Raw genomic sequence first — 20524 nt, 5'->3', positions numbered from 1 at the left:
CGGGGAGCGCCGCCACCTGCGCCGCCTCGCGCCGCCCGCGCCCGGAAGCCGCCGCGCGCTCCTGCTCCGCCCCTCCGCGTGACGTCGGGCGGAAGCGGCGGGAGGACGCGCGCCGTGACGCCGCGGCCGTTGCTACGCGACGGGAGGGGGGGCGTTGCCGTGGTTACCGCGCCGCGGTGAGGGGAGGCGGCGGCGGCGGCGGCGCAGGAGGGAGGATGAGGCGGCCGCGGTGCCTGTGCGAGATCTGCACCTGCGGGTAAGCGCCCCCGCGGCGCCCCTCGCTCCTTGCCCGTCCCTCCCGGCCCGCCCCGGGCCGTGGGGGACGCCGATGCCCGGCCGCGGGGAGGAGGGCCGCGGTCCGCCGTTGCCTCAGCTCGGACCCCCGCCCGGGGCGGCCCGCCCGGCTCCAGCAGCCGGGAGACTCCTGAGAGCTCGCGGTAGCGCAACGCCGCCTTGGCGCCGGCGCTGGCCGCCGGCACCCCTGGTTAGGCGCAGACAGCTGCGTACCGTACAAGCCTCTGTGGTGTTTTTAAATTAAATTATTGCTACTAGGTTCTAGCTAAGTGAAAGAAAAGGCTGGGATTCCTATCAAAGAGAAAAAAATAAATAAAAAGAGAGAGAGCTTTCCGGAAAGCTCACGGGGATCGCCATCACCGCTCCCGGGAGCGCGGCCGGCTCCGCGGCTGCCCCGCAGGTTCCCTTGCGAGSCGCGCGGGGTGCCGGAGAGCGGAGGAGTCGCTGAGGGCTTGAGAACTCGTGTGCTCTGTCCTTGCGCTATGCACAGCAGTAAAGGTAGGAGGTTAAACTCCCAAAGCCGGCGTATCTCAGGACAGAGAGCTCCCTCCCTATGTTTCCGTGTGGGAAATCTGTCCGTCTGTTCGTCAGCCACTACGTTTTTGACCCATGGTCATAGATATGAGAGGGACAGTGCATAAGCTTCTCTTCTTGGCCAAGATCATGGTTGCAGTTTGCCCACAGATTTACTTCAGAAGCCGTAGATTGAGCAAGAGTTAGAACAYGTTGTTTTCATGATTAAATATCAAATATGACTTAGGCTCAAGTAYAGAGATGGTGAGATAGGACAATCTGAACCAGAAAGCTAGGTACAACCCAACTGAACATTCTCAGTTCAATACTCAATATTAATTGTTGAGTAAAACACAAAACAGTTTAAAACAAATATCATTGAAGGTTTATAAAATATCAAGATACTATTATTTTAAGCAGCATATTGTGTTTGCTTTGGTGTAGCTATAGTGTTTCTGTTTTTAGGGGAATGCTGGTTGCTTGGCAGTGTTACCTGGATATTACAATGCGGACATGTTCTAGAAAAGAGTTCAAAGAAGAAAAAAATCTAGTATTTTGTAAAAGTTATGATTTAGCAATTTGCTGGAAATCCTCTTCCCCGTATTTCTGTAGAGATATAATTACTCTTTCATTCTAAACAAGTAGTAATCTAAATAAGTAGAAGTAATCTTTCCTAGTTGTTTTATATTCACAAAAGAAAAAACACTCTGAAAAGTTTTACAAATACAAGGGAGGGAAGTCAGTACAACAGAACTTTATTTTGCTTTCCCTTTACAGCAAAATGAAAAGAGCCTCCAAAATTCTAGAATAACTTTTTTTTTTCTTTCTTTCCTCAAAGTGAGCTACATAATCCACTCATTAAGAACTCTTGTGGGTGAGTGTTGTTTGTATTTAGAGGTCACAGTCTTCAAATCATTTTAAAAATATTTTTAAGAATATATTGATTAGATTCCTTCTCCCTAGATTAAATCACTTTCTGTGCGTACTAGGTATTTTTTTTCAAAATCAATAAATAATTGTAATGCCAAAACACCAGAAGTCTACCCAGAGTTGAGGCACAAAGTGTACAATACTTCTCTAGTCCAATGCTGGAGACGTCTCCATATTTCATAATTGACATGATTTCTAGCCTTACGAGCCTAGGACTTTTGCACTCATATAAGATGCTGCCAACGTGTACCAATGGCTATTTCCAAACTGCTATAGGAGAGAGATGTTTGGTTGGAGTTTTATTCTTTTTTCGTTTGGTTTTCCCAAGAAAACCACAAAAATGTTGTCATAATTACATTAGACAGAGCAATAGCTGGATTCTATACTCTTTCTCAAGCTATTCCAGAACCATTTCTTGTTTTAAAAGTGGTATATTTTATGTGCATGAGGTAGTCTTACTTGGGATGGCTCCATAAAGAAAAGGAAACATTTTTTTTTTCTTATTCCCCATGGGTTGCAAATGTGCTAACTTAATATAAGAGAAAATTACCACTGCTAGCCAGTACAGTAAAGCTTTAGATTACTGACTCAATAGAAATGTCTAAAACCAAATCCTGGATGCTAAATCTGACCTTCTGAGGAAGAATACAGCCTCTGAGGTAGATGAACTCTGTGTACACAAGAATAATATACCTACCATAAAAGATAATCATGACATTCAGAAGTGTAAAAGTCCTATCTGAGATACAAAAAATAAAATAAAATAAAATAAAATAAACTTCTTTATCTAACCTCTAAGCACTTCTTCACTTACTGCACTTCATTTATCATTTTTATAAAAATATAGATTCCGGAATTAATGTAAGCCAAAAGGAAAAGCAAGATGTCTCAGAAAGATTAAGCTTCCATACTCACCACACCTAAATACATTCAAACCCAGTAGAAAATACTGAGTAGAAAATACTAAATTTTTGCACCAGTAAAATTTTAATCAAATAAGATGAATCAAGACCTTTAGTGAAAATAAGCAAGCAGATATATAGAAATAAAAAGACAAGAGAGAATGGAAAACAAAGTAAACTAGAGGATGTCAGAGAAGTGAAGTGGGGCACTTCTCAATAGTCAGTTTAAGAATATTGACTATTATAAATAAGAGTAATAATATCATTAAAGATTAAACGAACAAACAAAAATGGAAAGTGTATCTTGTCGGCAGCATTGCTTAGAAGACCAAGATCAACTCTATCCATTCTTCATTCTCTGCACTAATGAATAACAAGTATAGTGATACTGAGTACTAGTCTGTCAAGGTACTGTGCTCTGTGACCTGTGCCAGCACAGTATTTTGTGTTTTCCTCTGTCAAGCAGAAAAGATTTTAAATCCAAGGTACTGGCAGTGCTCAATCTTCCTCACTTGTTATTTGCTCGCAGTAGGTAGGAGATGGTTCTTCCCCTTAAATGAAACTATTCAAAATTACCTCATCTGATGTATTTTACCCAGGCGCCATCGCTGCCCCCATAAACCCACAAGGATTTATGATAACGGACAACGGCCGTGCCTCACGACAGAGTATGTGGAAAAATATCCGAAGTATAGCAACATCCCTCCTCCCCAGAGCCTTAAGCCGAAACAGGAGTACCAAGTGCATCGTGGGAAAATGGAAGGAATCACAACATTTAAGTAAACATTTTAAAGCAATGTATTTTGCAGTTACTTTGTGTTTTAAAGTTTCTCATACTTCTCATTTAAGGGAAACTGGACATTGTATTGCAATCATTTTCAAAATGCAGTCATTGTATCCTTTGCTTTCCTAAAGTATTTAAAAGTACTAGTTTTGAGTGTAAAAATACAGTTACCTCAAAAACATCTTCAAGGATAGTGAAGTGCACACACAAAAATGTGTTCTTTACAGCTTACTTTAATCTGTAAAGATCCAAAATTTATTCTTATCGTTGTTGCGTACCTGTTTTAGAAATCTAGGTCTTGTTGAGTCTGAAAAACAATGTGGCAAACTGGGAAACTTATTGTAGTATATTTATGTAATCTAAGATAATAGGGAAAAAGGAAACCTCAGGAGAAAGGAACAGCAATTTTTTATTCTGACTGTTCTAAATGATTAGGACTGGGAGAAAGCCCACTGTAAGGAGTTCATTAGGTCTGGCCCTTCACTGCATAGACCCAGGCAGTGCTCTTACAGTGAGTTCACTAACTGAGCTAGTAAATCTGCAGAGCACAGCCGTTGTAAAGAGGATGTGATGGGGCCTGGAAGTCTTACCTGTATACARCTCATTGTAATAGCAAGAACAGAGATATAAACAGGCCTATAAGCAAAGACCAGAAATTTCTTATAAGAAGTTTATGAAGTTGAAGAGCAGCTTTCAAGGAGTTATAAAAAGACAGCATTTTTTTCAGCATTTATGGTAATAATGTGACAGGAACATAAACTTTTTTTTTTCCTCCAAATACTGCTTTTCTTTTAAACTATATGGGCAAAGATGAAACTTCTTTATTTCTGTTTATGAAAAAAARGACATACATACCAAGGTCAAATGCCTTTCTGCAAAATCCAAAATCATATGTTATATACAGAGTGTGCTGTTTAGAAACTTATATATGTAATACACACCCAGTTATGTAATATGCCCTTATAAAAATGATCCATGAGATCCATGGTGACATACTCTTTCCAGTCAAATTCAATTCTTCTCATGCAATTATAAATTTTTGCCACTCATGGTAGTTTGACCTTTGCTCTGGCTTCTGCTCTCTGGATCATTTACTTGTAAAATTAAATAAGCTTGTTTAGTCCCAGAGTTTTTTAAGATTGGTTTTAAACTTGGAATGAGATTAAAATGCTAGAAGTTTTGAAAAAATATTTCACCATCTTCCCCTGAATAAAGAATATACCATGCATCAGAGAGTCCATTTTTATGCAGCATGGTTTTCTTACCTTCTTGCTATCCTCTAATATGGCATCTAACTGACCTTTCAGAGTAAACATTTTAAGTCTCTGTTTTTCAGTATAATAGAAAAATGACAAAAGTGACTCAGAAAAGGAAGTTTTTAACCAGTGTTTCCTTTTCCCCTAATTCAGATCTGATTATTTACCATATGATATTGTGAAGCGACCTTTGCGGGCACCAGAACAACATAAACCAAAGACTGGAGAGATAGAACTGGGAACAACATACCAGAAAGATTATAATGCTCATAAAATACAACCAGTGATATTAGTAAGACCTTTAGAGAGAAAACACACTACAGGAGGAAAACTGGATACCATACCAACTTATCAAGGTAATAATATATGCCACCTTTAGTAGGAGAAGATAGTAYTCTGAATCACCTGCATTAGAGATGTGAAACTGGATTTCTTTCTTTGAGCCAGAGAGATGAATAGAAAGCAGGTGATAATGCTTTTAGATGTTCAGCATTCCAGTTGTTTTAGAGTTGGTATTTATAAGTTTCTATAGCAGAAGCCTTCTCCAGGTTCCTTGGCTAGAAGGAGAGAAACTAACATAAACTTGTCAGGCTAACTCAGGCATAAGTGGCACCAGCTAAGGAGGAGGAGGGCTTTTTTTTTTTTTTAATTGATTTTTTTCACATGTACTGCATCTCCCAGTTAAAAGTATATAAATGTAGATGACAATATATATTATTTACTAGAGGTGCCAGGATGAAAAATCAAGATATACCTGATTATGAGTCCAGTGCTATAAGAAAAGATAAGGGAGTTAACAAGAACTATATATGGCCATTAAAACAGAAAGCTACTAGAATCCTTGGTGTGAAGTGAGCAGTGACAGAAACATAGTTGGAAGGACAGAGTTTGGGAAATAAATTCTCTTCAGAAAAAATGGATTTATAATTCCATTCTTCTTTAAGCTTATGCCTATGCTAAGTAGAAGTGCATTTAATAAATATTTTATCTATTCCTTCTAAAAGATATTTATTTTTAAAAATGGATATATCTACTTAGCTTATGTGCAAGTACAAAGAAGCTAGTAAATAATGACTAATTTAGCCTAGTCTCAGCATACAACTAAGCATGCGACAGCTGTATTCAAGAGGTACCTTATCAGTTCAAAAGGCAGTTAGTATCAAGGAGTGAAAAAACATGGAAGTACTGTGATTGCAAGGAAGAAAATTGGTATCAGCTACCTGTTAAGAAGTGTAGGCTGGATACTAACAGGTTTCTAACCCTAACAGAACAGTCTCTTTAAAAAATAAAATAAATTAAATTAAAAAAAAAACAGGCAAAGAAAAAAAATCCTAACTAGTTTTAAGATCATGCACTGCTGATAAGGAGAATGTGAGAGGTAGTAGTTTCTAGTGAACATGACTCAGTGACCTACAAGGTTCCTATATACTTGATATGTATTTCTAGGTAAAATATAAGATATTGTATCTATAATCTGTATATGGCTATTTTGTGTATAATATATTTAATGTGGACATGGAACATTTTYTTTTTCCTCAAGGAAAGTCCTAGTAAGGCATTAAGTAGAGTTTTCTGTCCTTATCATTCCAGTAATAGCAGAAAGACAGATTTGTCATATCACAAACTTGCAGATAACATTATCATTCTCATTTATATCCAGTTTCTTTGGATTGAGAGGGTTAATACCTGAAGAAATTGGCTTAATTTTAAAGGAACACACAACTATAATAAAGCTTTATATAATATATATATATTTTGCCTTAAAGATGACTATAGGTTGTGGGAAGTTCAAAGAAGGGAACCTAATAAGGTGGACCACACATACCACCCACCTACAGAGAAGTTTGGAAATTCTAGTACATTTCAAGATGACTTTATTCCTAGGGAACTGAATCCCAGAAAAAGTTTTAAACCTCCTTACGAGACCAAGCTTTCAGATGTACCTTTTGATGGTACTACTAGCCATCGCACTTCTTATATTGCTCATCAGTTGGAACCAAAATTTGTAARATCAAAAGAAGAATACAAGCCAAGCAACCAACCCTTCGAAGACCTCACAACTCACCGGAATGATTTTAGAGGGCTACCTGGGCAACTTGCRAAAAGCTGCAAGCCTGAAAATACTAAAGTTGTGTCTAATGCTCATTTTAATGGGCTCACTGAATTCCAGGATCGTTTTCAGCCATGGTCAGTCTCCTTGCCAGAGGTCCGCAAAGCAAAAGAATACATTCCACCCCCCGGTAACATGGATTTTAACTCCACAAGCCATCTTGATTATGTTAAACATAAGATTTCTCCTGCTGTCCCCATAAGACCAGCTTCTAATGGAAGAAGAATCAATGGCCCTTTCCAAGGGAATACTACCATGAAAGAAGACTTTCAAGCTTGGGACAGCTATCGGCAAGAAATTATTAAAAAACATCAGGAAATTCCAAAACCCGCAGGAAAATTTGATGATTTAACTACATTCAAGTCTCATTACATACCACATCAGATAATTCCAGCTCAAAGTTTCAAACCTTTACGTGTTGTACTTCCTAATTCAGCTCATTTTGAACATGAAACTATGTATCGCACAGAATATACTCCAAAGAAACAAGAGATCTGCCCAGCAAATTATCCATCTCCTCTAGGATATGTCTATGTAAATACAGATTCTCATGGTCACAAATTCTTCCGCCAGCTTACTCCAGAATTTTCTGAATCAAATGGTAATCATATTCCAAAGGAAGTAGCTGTTGTGTCATAATATTTAAAAGTATTATTTCAAGCAGCCTTGCAAAATAACTGGAATCCTACTAGTTCACTTTTCCTCAGATATAACTGAAAGCAAATCAAATAATGCACATTTTGATTTAAAAATATTAAAAATTAATGGTTTAAAGAAAATAAAAAAAACAGAGAAGTTTATTACACAACTAATAAAAATTAGGCAATTTTTGTAGGAATAATGTATCTTCTGGGCATGGTTTTTTGATTGTGCATTCTAGTTTCCTAGACTTTCCAGTTTTCATTATGTTCCAGATCAAAGATGTACATTGTAGGGTTTTTTCCAAGATTTTCAGTAAATCAGATCAATTGATTATATTTGTCTAATAACAAAAATATAACTTAAATACATTTTGTTCATTGAACCTTTTTCATAGTACAGCAAAAAGCTGTAATTAATTAGCTCATCAGTACAAYTTTTCATCTCATCAATACTTCGAGTAATCTGATAAGAGGATTTTTTTCTTGACATTTTACTATCCAAATTGTGTTATAAGATAGCAGCCTATGAAACCTAGACATTTCTGAAAATCTATTTTTAGTTTTGTCATTATTATTTTTTTCATCCAGCTCTGAAAAGAGTCTAAATGTCACACTTCGTTTCTGAGAGTGATTAACAGGAAGTAACTGCTCTTTTTTCTGTACACACACTTGAAATCACTCAGGCAAAAAGYAAGTCATTAGACTTTGTTCCCTATTTTTCCCAGACAGGGCATTTTTAGCCTGACTTCCAGTGAAAGCAATGCTGATGCCAACACTATGTGTAGATAGCTCCTYACCACCTCAGGAATTTTTAAACTCAGTGTGTGAGTTTAATCAAATTCCACAAACAGATTGCACAGAGAATTGTTTTTCAAATTTTCTAATGCAGACAATGAGGAAGTTAGAATAGGGCTCAAAAATTAATGCCAATCCACAGTAGCTTTTGATCCTGCTATCTGATTTCTAAAGCAGCCTTGTAACTATTGCCAAATTTCACTGCAAAGGCGGTCTGAAGGAYGAAATGGCAGAAAACTAGAAAGGTATATGCAGAGATAACAGAAAATGTTAGTGGAACTCAGTTAAAACAAACATCAGAAGAGTCACACGAATCTCTAGACTGTCAAATTCAGGCTGCCTGCTCTTCAAAGAATTTTTGCAAATATATAGAAAACGAAGTGTTTATAGAAATTGTACATACAATGCTTCCATATGAGGGATTAAGTATTTTCTCCATGCATCTTTATGTTAATTATGGTAAATCTAGATAAATTGGTTTCAGTTGCATTATGTTCATGATTTAATTCAGTCCCTATAAATAGTCCTGTGATTAATGATATTATCATGTTCTGTCTCAGTAGTGCAGCATGATTTTTTTATTTTTTTATTGCATATCTTGTAGTCATTGCTATAGGAAAATCATTTGGGCTCTGAAGAATTATGTGTTGATACTTCATAAACCCAATCACCAATAAAAAGACTAGGATCAATAATGGAAAAATGGTGAAAGCAGGAAGTAGATCATATGCAATGGAAGAAAGCTGAAATGAGTGTATTAGCACCGTATAAGACATTGCAAGATACAGTTCCAGTCGTTATTAGAGCATCAGTTACTTTTGGATGACTTGTGTCCTTGTCTCTGTGATATGACTTCATCAGTTGATGAAAACATCAGTTCAATTAAACTTTTCTCTCTCTAAAGATTATTAATTTTCCCAGTTATTAAAGACATGTTTTGATGGGGCATGAGTAAGGACAACAAAAAACTGTGATGACTTAAGATTAAGACAGGAAAAAAAGTCCAATTTATTATCATCCTTCTTTACCATAGAGAAAATAAACTGCAGAATGCCTTTTCTCTATGAAACTTGAGTTATTCTCTGTTGAGCCATCACTGAGGAGACAAAATTTCCCACGGTTGTACCCACCCACTCATGTCCTATGCATAATCTTGGCATCTCATAACAAATTTACAAACACTCCTAATACCCTCCATCTCCCTTTTCTACAAAGGCAGAATGACTCAACATTGAGAAATGAAATCTGAATCCATGAAGTAACACATGCCCATGTGTTATGCTGAAAATGGCTCCTCCTCTGGGTCCAAGAGTGAGCCCAGATGCCTTCCATAATTTTCACAGATGTTTTCATACTCCCCCAAGTCACTTTTTTTTTCTTTCCCTGTCTTAAGTAAGTTGAAGAAAGTAATTTGTTGCCACCTACCAGCAGCATGCAATAAATTTTGAGAGGAAGTGGAGGGCATATTCAGATACATTTAACAGATCCTCTGCAGATGTGTTTAAGGAATTTGGGGGAGTGGGGGAGAAGAAAGGGGTGGAAGTGGAGTTTATTCCTTTTCAGTTTGCCCTTAATGTTTCTCCCCAACTTTATTAGTGAAAGAGAGCGGCCTTTATTACATTCGAAAGAGCCACACCCTAGAGATTATGCTTCCAGGAAAAGCATCAAATGATATTTTAAAGCTTCAGTCAGTATTTAAGGTCTTTTTTTATAAGCAGCATATTAATGAACAGCAGGCTGGAAAACTAATTCCTCAAAATAACAGTTGTTAAAAAGAAGCACTTTATGATGTCACGCTAAACTAAGATGCAAAAGCAGAAAAGTTATTCATGGATTCAAGTGCTATTCTGAAAGTGCTTTTCATACACTATACCAGACTATATAGAAAGAATGAGTTGAYGACATAAAACCAAAAAAAAGATGACTCTTACATCTGTGCCAGTGTTGCCATCTAGGATAATTCTGAAACATCACCGTTTCATTGCTAGACATTTAATTTCAGCTTAATACAAATATTTGAGGATTTCCTAGTTTATATGATTCTTGGGACTCTCTAATGACTATTATACATATAGGATACTCTGAAACAAATTTCTTCATGCAGCTATTTGCCAGCGATGACTCAGTAAATATAAAAATACAGAGATGATCTGTTGGGTATATATGTACCCTGCTTGGTGCAGTACATGGAGGCCTGGCAAGGAAAGATAACTTTATTCCACCTATTCACATAATCCTGATTCTAGACTTCAGTAGAGTTGGTTTATTTCGGTTTTGGCAAAGAAAAAACTCCTCTCCAGTTTTTCAGTCAGCTTACCTCTAATGTTGCCTCTTAATAGCAGTGCAAAGCAGACTGTAATGAAGCTGAGAATCTGTCTAATAAGCTGTCAGAAATAAGAACTAGTCTCAGTTTTGAAAAATCTGGGATTATGGAAATAATAGGTACTTAAGTAACACTTGGGGGAGGAAGCATAGCTACCATGAAAATCATAGTAACAAACAATCTCTGCATAATCATGCTGTTGAATAATCAAAGTAGAGTTTATTTTAGAAATATCAAAACTAAGTTTAAGAAAGCTAAATGTTAAACATCTTCGGTTACTGGAGTAGCAATAAAATAAGCTACAGAAGAATGTCATGCCACTTACAAAAACAAACATTTACAGCATGGCTTCTGTATAGCATGCATACTTAACCAAAGACAAAATTAAAGCAACAAAAGAATGCTGTGTGTTAACATTCAAAAACTTTAAATATAAAGGAAAAACATGAATAAGAAATTTTGGTAATAAGAAAAAAATATATGTCCCAAAATCTTTATTAAACACTGTACAAAACAAAATATTGCACTTTTAAATCAGACAATAAATATCTACAAAAGTATCTTACAAATGTTTTCTTTTAATTTAAAAAAAACTGCTTAAACAATCAAGACCCATTGCTGATTAGGAAGGTAATGATCAGGAATATCCTCTCCTTGCAGTCAGCTCTGGACACAATAGTCCACTTCAAACACTTTCTATACAGTAGTGCTAATCTAATTTTCAGTGATACAAACCCATTGTGTAGGAATACTGTTTCTAAAACTGTTCTTACAGCATACCTACTAATTACAATGAAATGTAGTTCAGTAACCTAACACAAAATCCAAGTCAAGATAAGGATTCAGGCCTCCAGCATGTGCAGTAGTGAGGAAACTACAAAAGAAAAAAAAACAACTACTATCCGCTACCTCCTGTGGGGTTCTCTGTGCTTAAAGCCCTATAAGACAATATGCAATAAGAAAACAATTTACCCAGGAATGTCATAATCAGAATTTATCAATTTTCAAAAGATCTGAATAGTTAATGGTAATGATGAAAAATCATCTTATTGAAAACTGCTCAAAATAGGTTTCTTTCACTTACTCATCTTTATAAGTAATATTTCTTCCTTTTTTCCCTATTAATGCAAAAACAAGTATTTATTCAAAGCAAAGTTTGACAGGCACATTTGGACAGTTATCGGCTCTAGTTCACCATTTGACTATGTGCAAGAGAATAGTGCTCACAAAGGTTTCATTCACAGCTCTGACAAGGAAGCCTTGTGTCTAATTTAAAATCAGTAGAGAAGTCCAATCATGCCAGAACTTTGATCATACTTCAGTGACTGGAGCAGAAGAATAGGAATGACGGAAAATGACACTTCATTTATTCAAAACAGATCTATTGATGTTTCGAAAATTGTATCGGCATCTACAATGCCTTTTATTGTATACACATAAATACAAGTATGAAAAAAGAAATGTACTTCTGTGTATCCATCTGACAGCTAATCGCAATAAAACATATCCTGTGAGATTGACCCTTAAGCTCAAGCTGTTTATAAAAATGAAGTCACTGCCAAAAATTTTACAGCTACAAGCCACAGCACCTATAAATTTAAGAATCATGTTAAATTTGATAAAACAATAAAAATGAGAACTAGGGGTCAATAGTTGCAGTATTCTGAAATTCTTCAAAGGATTTTGTGACTTTGGCTTTCTCATAACTTAAGGACAGTAAGCACTACCTGGTGCTTTTTAGATAATGCTTTTTCCCCTCAATAAAATCATAATGTGATGGCCTATAAAATTTTACAGATGATGTGCCATGATATTATCTTCCAAATCCAGACAAGAAAATGTTTAAAACATTAGAAGTTCCGTTGCAAAAGAGTGGATAATAAAAGTTCCCAGAAAAAATACCCTGTCCAGCATATCAATCTACAATACTGTTTTTTCATTAGCCCCATGTACCCATTTAACTGTTATGACTAATGTCTTATTTACAAGTGTATACTTTGAGTAGGCTAGTTTAATGAACCTCTCTTCTCATCTCTTCACTGCAGCATCATGAACTTTCCATAGAAGAGTTACACTTCTTGGCATGACTGACAACATCTTTGTCTGTAGATGTCTATCAAGCATAACTTTAGTTGCTTTACAAATGTACAGTAGTGAGTTGTATCCTTGCAATCGCCTTCTGAAAAATATATTTGAATATTAAAAGGCTTTATAATGGACAAAAGATGCATAGTAGCATTAATAATCATAACCATGAACAAGCAAAGTATTGCCGATAGCTTGGCAATTATTTTATTTTTCATTTCTGACAACAGTGGATTCAAATCTAAACTCGGTCACAAATAAAAGGCATGATCTCACTGTATTCATTTACCTATTGCCTATTTCAGAAAACTACCCCACCTTTCAGTAATTAGCAGCTTGCTTAGAGACTCACAAATGAGTCACAACTGGCACAGTCATGCAGGGAAGTTTGCATAAAACAATCTCCTAAAATTCCTGCCTCTAAAAAGTGCTCTTCAGGCTTTAATATCAAACTGGCCTACTCATGGAGAAAAATAACCCCAGGATTATGAAGTGCTCCTTGGAGAGGATAGTTTTACATTTGATGTACAATCAAATGCTTGCAGATTCATTAGTATACAACTGTGAGTCTCTTTCTAATATAACTGCTAAAAACTATTCTCAGATATAAATAAATATTTACATACTGCCACAGGATGTGACATTACAATGCTGCCAGGTCACTGGTCTCTTCCTCCATCCGCAATGCTGATCAGCCACAGGTTTGTTATTCTTTCTGTGTACACAGTACACTCGTCGTGACTGAAATCCACTCCCACAGTCCGCACTGCAAGGCCTCCAGGGGCCTATACGCCAATAGACATCACAGGCCTCTGAAGAACAATTTCTTCTGACCACAGATCTGTGGAGAAAAACAAATGGTAGTTGAATGTTTATTTCTGTGCTAAACCCTTATTCATCGAATCATAGAACAGTTGAGGTTGGAAAGGACTTCTGGAGATTGTCTAGCCTAAGCCCTGTGCTCAAAGCAGGGACAACTAGACCAGGTTGCCCAGAACCATGTCCAGTCAGGCTTTGAGTATCTCCAAAGATGGAGACTTCACACCCCCTCAGGGCAATCTGTCCCAGTGCTTGACAATCCTCACAGTAAAAAAGCTTTTTCTTATGTTTAAGTTGAATTTCCTGTTTTCAATTTGTGCCCATTCATTATGCATCACTCATGACAAAAGAAAAGGTGAGCCCTTTCCTTAATCCTGGAATAGAAAAACTGTTTCATCTTTATGAAAAGTTTCAACAAGAAAACGTTAACTGTCAGCATTCCCTCTTCTCTCCACCAGAACAATCCCAAAATGTCACATACTTTATGCTGCTGGTGCTGTGTATCTATAACCACTCTCCTGAACGCAAAATAACATTTCTAAGTCAATACTAAATCTCCTCAAACATTTGAAGCCAAAGGGAAATCCTGGCTCCCAGCAGTAAATGAGAGTTTGATCGTTTATGTCAGTGGAGCCAAAATTTGATCCTATGTGCAGTGAAAATGCTTTAAAATGATCGCAAAGGAAAAGCACTTTTATAAAGAGAAATATTAAAAGCTGAGTTCAATAATCCAGAAATATGGTAACAATTTACATATGTATACTTGTTACCCCTATATCCCCTGCTCTTCACTGAGCTACCTATGCTTTGGGTAAACAAAAGCTTTGGGAAACAAAATCTTGCACCCCTACACTTTCATGTTCAGTTTTAATTCCTCTTTAATTCAACCCTTTTTGAGATTATAGTGTTTTATATGGATTGCCATAGCTCTGGCATAGTCCCAAGTGAATCTGCTGATTAAAATTCTGAGGAAGTTTAAAGTCCATAATTTTCATATTGGAAGTGAGTTGTTTACAGATAGGAGAACAAATTCATGAAGTGCTTAGAATGAATGTGTGCCTTGCAGAAAAAAATATTCACACCTCCTCATTCACTCAGTTTTTAATTTTTTTGCCTACATATATACCTCAACAGTACGTACTTAGAGGCAGAAAAATGAAATCTATGCAGAGAAATACACCCTACTTCAGTAATCACAAAGTAGTAACTAATTCACATGGTATAAGATGGATATGAGGCCCAGGAAAACTCCTAATTTATAAAACTTGGTCTGCAATAGACTATAATAAAAAGCGTTATTAGAAGAGACCGAGCTCAGCAGTAGTAAGAAAGTAATGACAGATCACTACAATTTTTACTTTCTTTGGACCTGGGAATCAAGACTCTATCATTCTATTCCCAGCTTTGCCATTAGAATAGTGGAGGACGCTGATCAACTCCGTTGTCCTCCTTGGTTTCCTGAATTCACTGAGCGTATAAAAGTGATGATAGTCACTACCTCCCTTCCTTGAGCTTCACTCTTCAAGAGGATTTACATATTTCTCCTGGCTGGACAATACTGTATCTTTGCTTTGATCATCTAAAGAATCTAACCTGGCTTGATTATGTTTATACTGCTTTAAACTGAATACCTCTTTCTTTCATCACAAGAAGAGTTTGGCACCAAAGATCCATTACGAAGTTGACATATAAAGTGACGATGGTGTAAACCTGCAGTGCGGCCTGCGCAGCGACCAGAACACTGAAAAATGGGGAAAAGGAGGGAGGGGAAAGAAAAAGAAACAAACTTTTAGTATCAACGGAATCTCCCTTCTAGGCAATTAGTTACATAACCCAGGCGTCACTCTTGATTTTTATCTCTCCCTCTTCAACCCCCATCACACCTCAGCTCAGATAAGGCCTAATCTTTCCAACTCTCTGTGTGTGACTTCTTACGCCTATTCATAAAGCTAAATCTATTGTCTACACTCTAATCACTTCACATCTCTTGCTATAACATTCTTTCCCTAATTCTGAGAAACACAAAACTTACCTTGCTAGCAGCCGTATCTGGAATGCTGCTCTTAATTCAGTACTTTATTCATTAAATAGTAAATATGTAATTTTAAAAATCCTATCAAAATGAATGCAAGTTTATTGCAGAAATGAAGATGCAGAACATAAGAAAGTAAAGTTTTGTGTATTAAATATTGTGGCAGCTGCTTTTGAAGCACATTTATATGTTCTTCTTTGGCGACTTCACAGGTAGAGCTATGCAAATTTGTTTCTTATAAGGCTGCAGCAAAAGCAATAAACAAGCATAAAAGAATGGAATACTTACTTATCAAATATACTGAATTAGATCAGACATCACAAAATTAAACTAGGATTTGTAATTCACTGTTCTGAAAGGTAATTACAACTAGTGCCACCTAGCTCTTCCTATGTACATGAGAACACACATGTTCAGACAACAGCATGATGATATTGGTATGTTTTTATAATTCAAAGACGTTCTAGATGAACTCTGCAACTTACCTGCCCTTTTGTCGGTATTGTCCGCTCTGTACACGAATAAATTGTACAGGGTTTCCTTCCCAGAGGACGATCTCTTTGTATACAAGCATCTGGTAATAGTGTCAGCACACTGCCATTGGCTTTTATTTGTTGGCAAGTTATTTGTCGAAAGTGAAATCCACCGCCACAAGATGCAGAGCACTCAGACCATGGACTAGTGACCCACCTACAGGATGCGGAAAAACAAATTCATAGCAAACATGAAAGCAGTGCAAGCTTGCTGGTAGTTTGCAGCAATCTGCAAATAAAAATTAAAGTAGCTTTAATTTGGGTTATTGCAAGTTTTAGGTGGATATATAAAGTCAAGAATTTGATGTGAGAAAAGGAGAACAAGATTTTCAGTTGTTAAGTAGGATCTTAGAAATTTGGTAAACCAAAGCCTTCTAAGATACAGTATAACTCAATATATGCTGACTGAATTTATACTAGTTGTTACCCAAAAGGTAAAAGTAAAATGAAGTGAGTCAGTACTCACTTGCCATTAAGGCAACATATCAAAACACATCCAAATTTATTACATCAAAATCTTGTTAGATAATGGCTCAAAAAGAACATTTCATTTATTGATTACATGTTGCAAACACATTATATTTTGGAAGCTAGGAGCAATACAGGAGAAGCAGTAGGTGACAATATAATTTATTCTACTTTATCTCTTCATAAATCTAGCTAGAAATAAGGAATGGGACYTTATCTGTAGCACAACTGTGATAAYAGGAAAAATATTCTATTCTCTTCAGCAATTATTTAGTTTTTTTATGGTCAAACAGTTTACATCCACTCAAGACAGATTAATCTTTCACAGTTTGGACTCTTGTCTTTCTCCCTTTTAGAGCTCAAGTACTTTGTAAATATTTGGTGCAACACATGCACAGCAAATCAGCAAGGCCCGAATTTGGCAAGCACTTGAAACAGAAGTTAAGGTCCTGCTTAAATCYTTGTATTTGCTTAACTATACTTATACGCTATGCTGGAGAGAAGTGGATTAAACACATGCAGAACACCTTTGAATAGCAGGGGCCCACGACTGACTTTCCATCTAAAATCTATATAATTCTATAGATACTTTCTAAAGAGTTGCCTTGGGATTAGCGGGTAGCACAGAGGTCAGTACATGGGGAAATGGAATGGCAAGTCTGAGTGATTTGTGCTCCCCTCGCTGATCAGCACCCACAGGGAAGAGTTGGAGGCACTTGGAGCTACAGACAGGGCTATTTCACAGGCATCTGAGAAGCCTGGAATACTTTAAAAAGGCAAAAAGAGTTATATTATGTATAATTCTAGGTACAGTTAACTACGTTAGTATGCCCAGAATTCCCTTCCACTGTTTAATTCTACAAAAAGCCAAATTAAAAGCAAAATAGAGCATTTTAGTAGGCCAGAATTTAGGTCCCAGTTTGTTTAGTCATACAAAATAAGTGCTTGACTTTTATGGTGATTACTCTGGGTCCAGTGTTATTCAGATTGTTAAAGTCACGCACTGGAGTCCATTAAAGACACGGCCTTTGCTTAGGGGGCCACTGCTCCTCAGCATCCTCATAACTCATAACTCTTTCATCTACTCTAAATGGCCAGATTTTAGAGGGAAGCCTGCAACCAAGTCTGTATTTCCTACTATTTGCTCTATTTTAGTATTTTTCCACTGGCAAGAAGTTCACTTGTTATGGGCTGGCTGTAGTTCAGACTCACAATTTAGAGTGATCTGGTTTTTTTGGCTGCTAATAATGAAATACAAACAAATTTCTCCTGATATTTATCTGTTGCTATGTTTTCTGTATTTAGAACACAGAGTTTAGAACACACTGGCAGATGCACTCCCACAATGTCACTTAAGGCCTTAACACTTCTCTCCAAAGATTTTCCAGTGAGGGATAACTCCAAAACATGTGCATGACTTTTCATCCCTCATGGATATTACATTGCTGACAGTGATGGCCAATCCTTGAAAGCAATGTAGAGCACTTGTTTTGAGGATGGCTGTGGGATTTCCTGCTAAAGACCGAGAGCTACGCCTAGCTGAGCCAGAATGCTCAGTGCAGTCCACAAAATCTGGAGATGAGATTTTGGCTTTTTGGAACCAGAGGCTGTGGTTATATTTGCCTGTAACACAAAGATTTTCTGCCCGAAGATCACAAGGTATCCCAGCTGATTCAACCAGAAGACTGGCAGAGCAGCACATGCAAAGATGGTGACACTGTGGCAATGGGCACAAGAGACAAGCAAGGTGCTCCACAGTAGGTATCTTACACACAGCTGCTCTGCTAGCGTGGAAGGAGACAAGGTCACTACAGACTCTGCTCATGAGCATCTTGGCTGCTCTAAACACAACCAGTTTTTCTCAAGGTGCTGGCACAGATCTTGGAAAACTAGCAGACGCTGGTGTTATCAGAGGAACCGCCAGCTTCGCTGTAAAGGTGTCAGCGTGGTAGCAGCAAGACTAGCTGCAGCAACAGAGAGCTCTGCACAGTCTTTATTTATTCTGCTGAATCCAGCATTCCCCCACCTGCTTGTGATCCATCTCCACATCTCTCATGCTTTACGGGTTCATGACAAAATAAAACCCAAATTTCAGACCCAGAGWGTAACACCCAGAAACAAACACTTTCAGAGGTTTATGAGTTCATTTTATAGAAAAATATTAATACACAGAAACTGAGTAGAAAGGAGTTTACCTGGCAGGGCAGTCACATGTGCTGCATGACTGATAAATAATCACTGGTTTTTGCTGTTCTTTGCATAATGATTCATTTACTTTCCGCTTCTCTGAATTCATGCACTGCAGTCTTCTGGAGCGGGTTCCCGAATTCCCACAGCTAGCTGAGCAAGTACTCCACTCCGCATATTCCCATTTATAATCTAGTCATAGGAGAAGAAATGCAATTGAAAGCTAGTGAGCRAAAGAGGCATTACACACTGTAACTGGTCACATTTTGATTGTTCTGGCCACACAGCCTGTAAGCTAGATAGGCACCACATTCAATGTAGAAAAGCAAATAGCTCAGCATTGTGGAAGCCAGAGTAGAATTTAGTCCTACTCAGCTTCCCTCAACTTCAGCTCTTACATATGAGCATGAAATTCTCTAGAAGGCAAATGGGATCAGCATATGTGCACATGAAGGGCAGAACTTGGCTCACAGTTGGAACTGATGAACTTCTTTTAAAACTTTCATAATATTTTTATACAATGAGCATTAAAAAGAGGAAACTGTAAATCAGTGTCTGTAGGTTTCCTGCTGTTCTACAGTAAGTTTATTCTGAAGAAAACTCATCTTACTCCAGACACTTCACATAATTTCATGATTTAAGAGAATCCTGTGCTAAACTATAGAAAAGGTTCTTAATACATAAATAACTTGCCACTGAGGCATCTGGCAAGATGAAAAGGAATTTATTTTAAAGAGCATTTTATATTAAAGACCAATCACCTCCAACAATTACTACCTTTATATTTAGTCACAATTCCACACTTCTCCCTCCCCCCACACACTTTTTTTTTGACACTTGGTAAAAGATGAAGTACTATGCAATGTTGACAGATTTTTATATGATCACAGAAGGAGTCAGATTTTTCTGTAATAACCAAGAATAATTGATAGCTACCAGCTGTGTCCACAGGCTCGCTCTTCCAGCACATAATGAATTCTTTAACTTATTGTTTTTCAATGTTTCCTTATTACTTCTGGGTTTTTTAAAATAATACAAGAGGGCTTTTTTCAAAGTAGAAATAGTTAAATTTACTGAGTGCAACTATGATGGAGAGACTGTATTGTTTGTTTAACTAGGATGACACTGCTCAGAAGTGCCCCTAATACGCCTCCTGTGCAGAAACCACCAGAAGAGATTTTGCAGTCTTACTACACATGGGTATTTCAGTGATGAAACATTTACAGAAGCAACAATCAGAGCTAAAGCTCATGACTGGAAAATGGAATCCCCCAAAAGTACTACCAGCCCAGCTGAAGGCTTCCGGTGGACAGTTCAGTACATGGCTAGGCTTGCTCAGAATTTCTAGTGTTCATGATATGTATGTGTGTGTGCGCATGTGTGTGGAGAGAGAGAGAGAGAGGGAGGATCTATCAGAATATTTTCTGATTCAGTTTATATTTTAATTTACTTTAGATTTCAGATTTATCAGCAAAAGTCAACATTTTGATTACTTTGCAACTGCAACACTAACTCCACAACCCTCGGAAATAGAACAAGTCCTCACTCACACAAATAAACCAATGGCAGCCATTGAGAATACATAAATATACTTATATACACTTAGACAGTTAGGGGATTGCAAAACCTAATCTTATAGTTTCTTTGAGTCTTTTGTACATAAACAGCAAGCCAAATGACATTGGTAGGATAACAGCTAAATCATTAACAACTTCAATGGATAAATCTCATTTGCATTCCCTAGGTATTGACTGATTAGTAATTTTTTTTTTATCTCAGATAGAGTTCAGTGTTTTGCTGSTAGACTCTCTGTAGCACTTAAGTTCCTAACTCTCTAAGACACTCCTGAAAA

At 37.3% G+C, this 20524-nt stretch overlaps 3 protein-coding genes across 5 annotated transcripts in view; 1 reads left to right on the top strand and 2 right to left on the bottom strand.

Moving 5' to 3' along the window:
• Window positions 1-65, bottom strand: part of EFL1 (elongation factor like GTPase 1) — a 90261-nt gene extending 90196 nt beyond the window's left edge. Inside the window, exon 1 of the mRNA XM_085303478.1 lies at window positions 17-65. The gene's annotated coding sequence lies outside the window, so the exon portion shown is untranslated. The remainder of the gene's footprint in view (window positions 1-16) is intronic.
• A 121-nt stretch (window positions 66-186) lies between these two features.
• SAXO2 (stabilizer of axonemal microtubules 2) lies at window positions 187-7449 on the top strand. The gene is made up of 4 exons (XM_085303711.1): window positions 187-256; window positions 3239-3418; window positions 4833-5035; window positions 6446-7449. Exons 1-4 carry the CDS (start codon window positions 216-218, stop codon window positions 7426-7428), a joined length of 1407 nt encoding a protein of 468 aa, XP_085159837.1. The 5' UTR covers window positions 187-215; the 3' UTR covers window positions 7429-7449.
• A 3556-nt stretch (window positions 7450-11005) lies between these two features.
• The window catches only part of ADAMTSL3 (ADAMTS like 3), a 191514-nt gene continuing 181995 nt past the window's right edge, over window positions 11006-20524 (bottom strand). For 2 of the 3 annotated variants that reach the window (XM_085303475.1, XM_085303477.1), the window contains 5 exons: window positions 18681-18864; window positions 15970-16174; window positions 15084-15193; window positions 13260-13474; window positions 11006-12727 (listed from right to left, as the gene is read on the bottom strand). In XM_085303475.1, coding sequence (XP_085159601.1) covers window positions 12618-12727; window positions 13260-13474; window positions 15084-15193; window positions 15970-16174; window positions 18681-18864 — 824 coding nt within the window. In that variant the 3' untranslated portion in view covers window positions 11006-12617. Of the gene's footprint in view, window positions 12728-13259; window positions 13475-15083; window positions 15194-15969; window positions 16247-18680; window positions 18865-20524 lie in introns of those variants that run through there. The other variant, XM_085303476.1, reaches the window with a different exon arrangement.

The sequence above is a fragment of the Rhea americana genome, unplaced genomic scaffold (genome assembly GCF_003343005.1).
Source record: "Rhea americana isolate MKP2758 unplaced genomic scaffold, rheAme1 scaffold_2, whole genome shotgun sequence".
NCBI classification, from domain to species: Eukaryota; Metazoa; Chordata; class Aves; order Rheiformes; family Rheidae; genus Rhea; species Rhea americana.
Note: the sequence above shows the minus strand (reverse complement) of the source record. Positions and strands in the feature narration are given on the sequence as shown.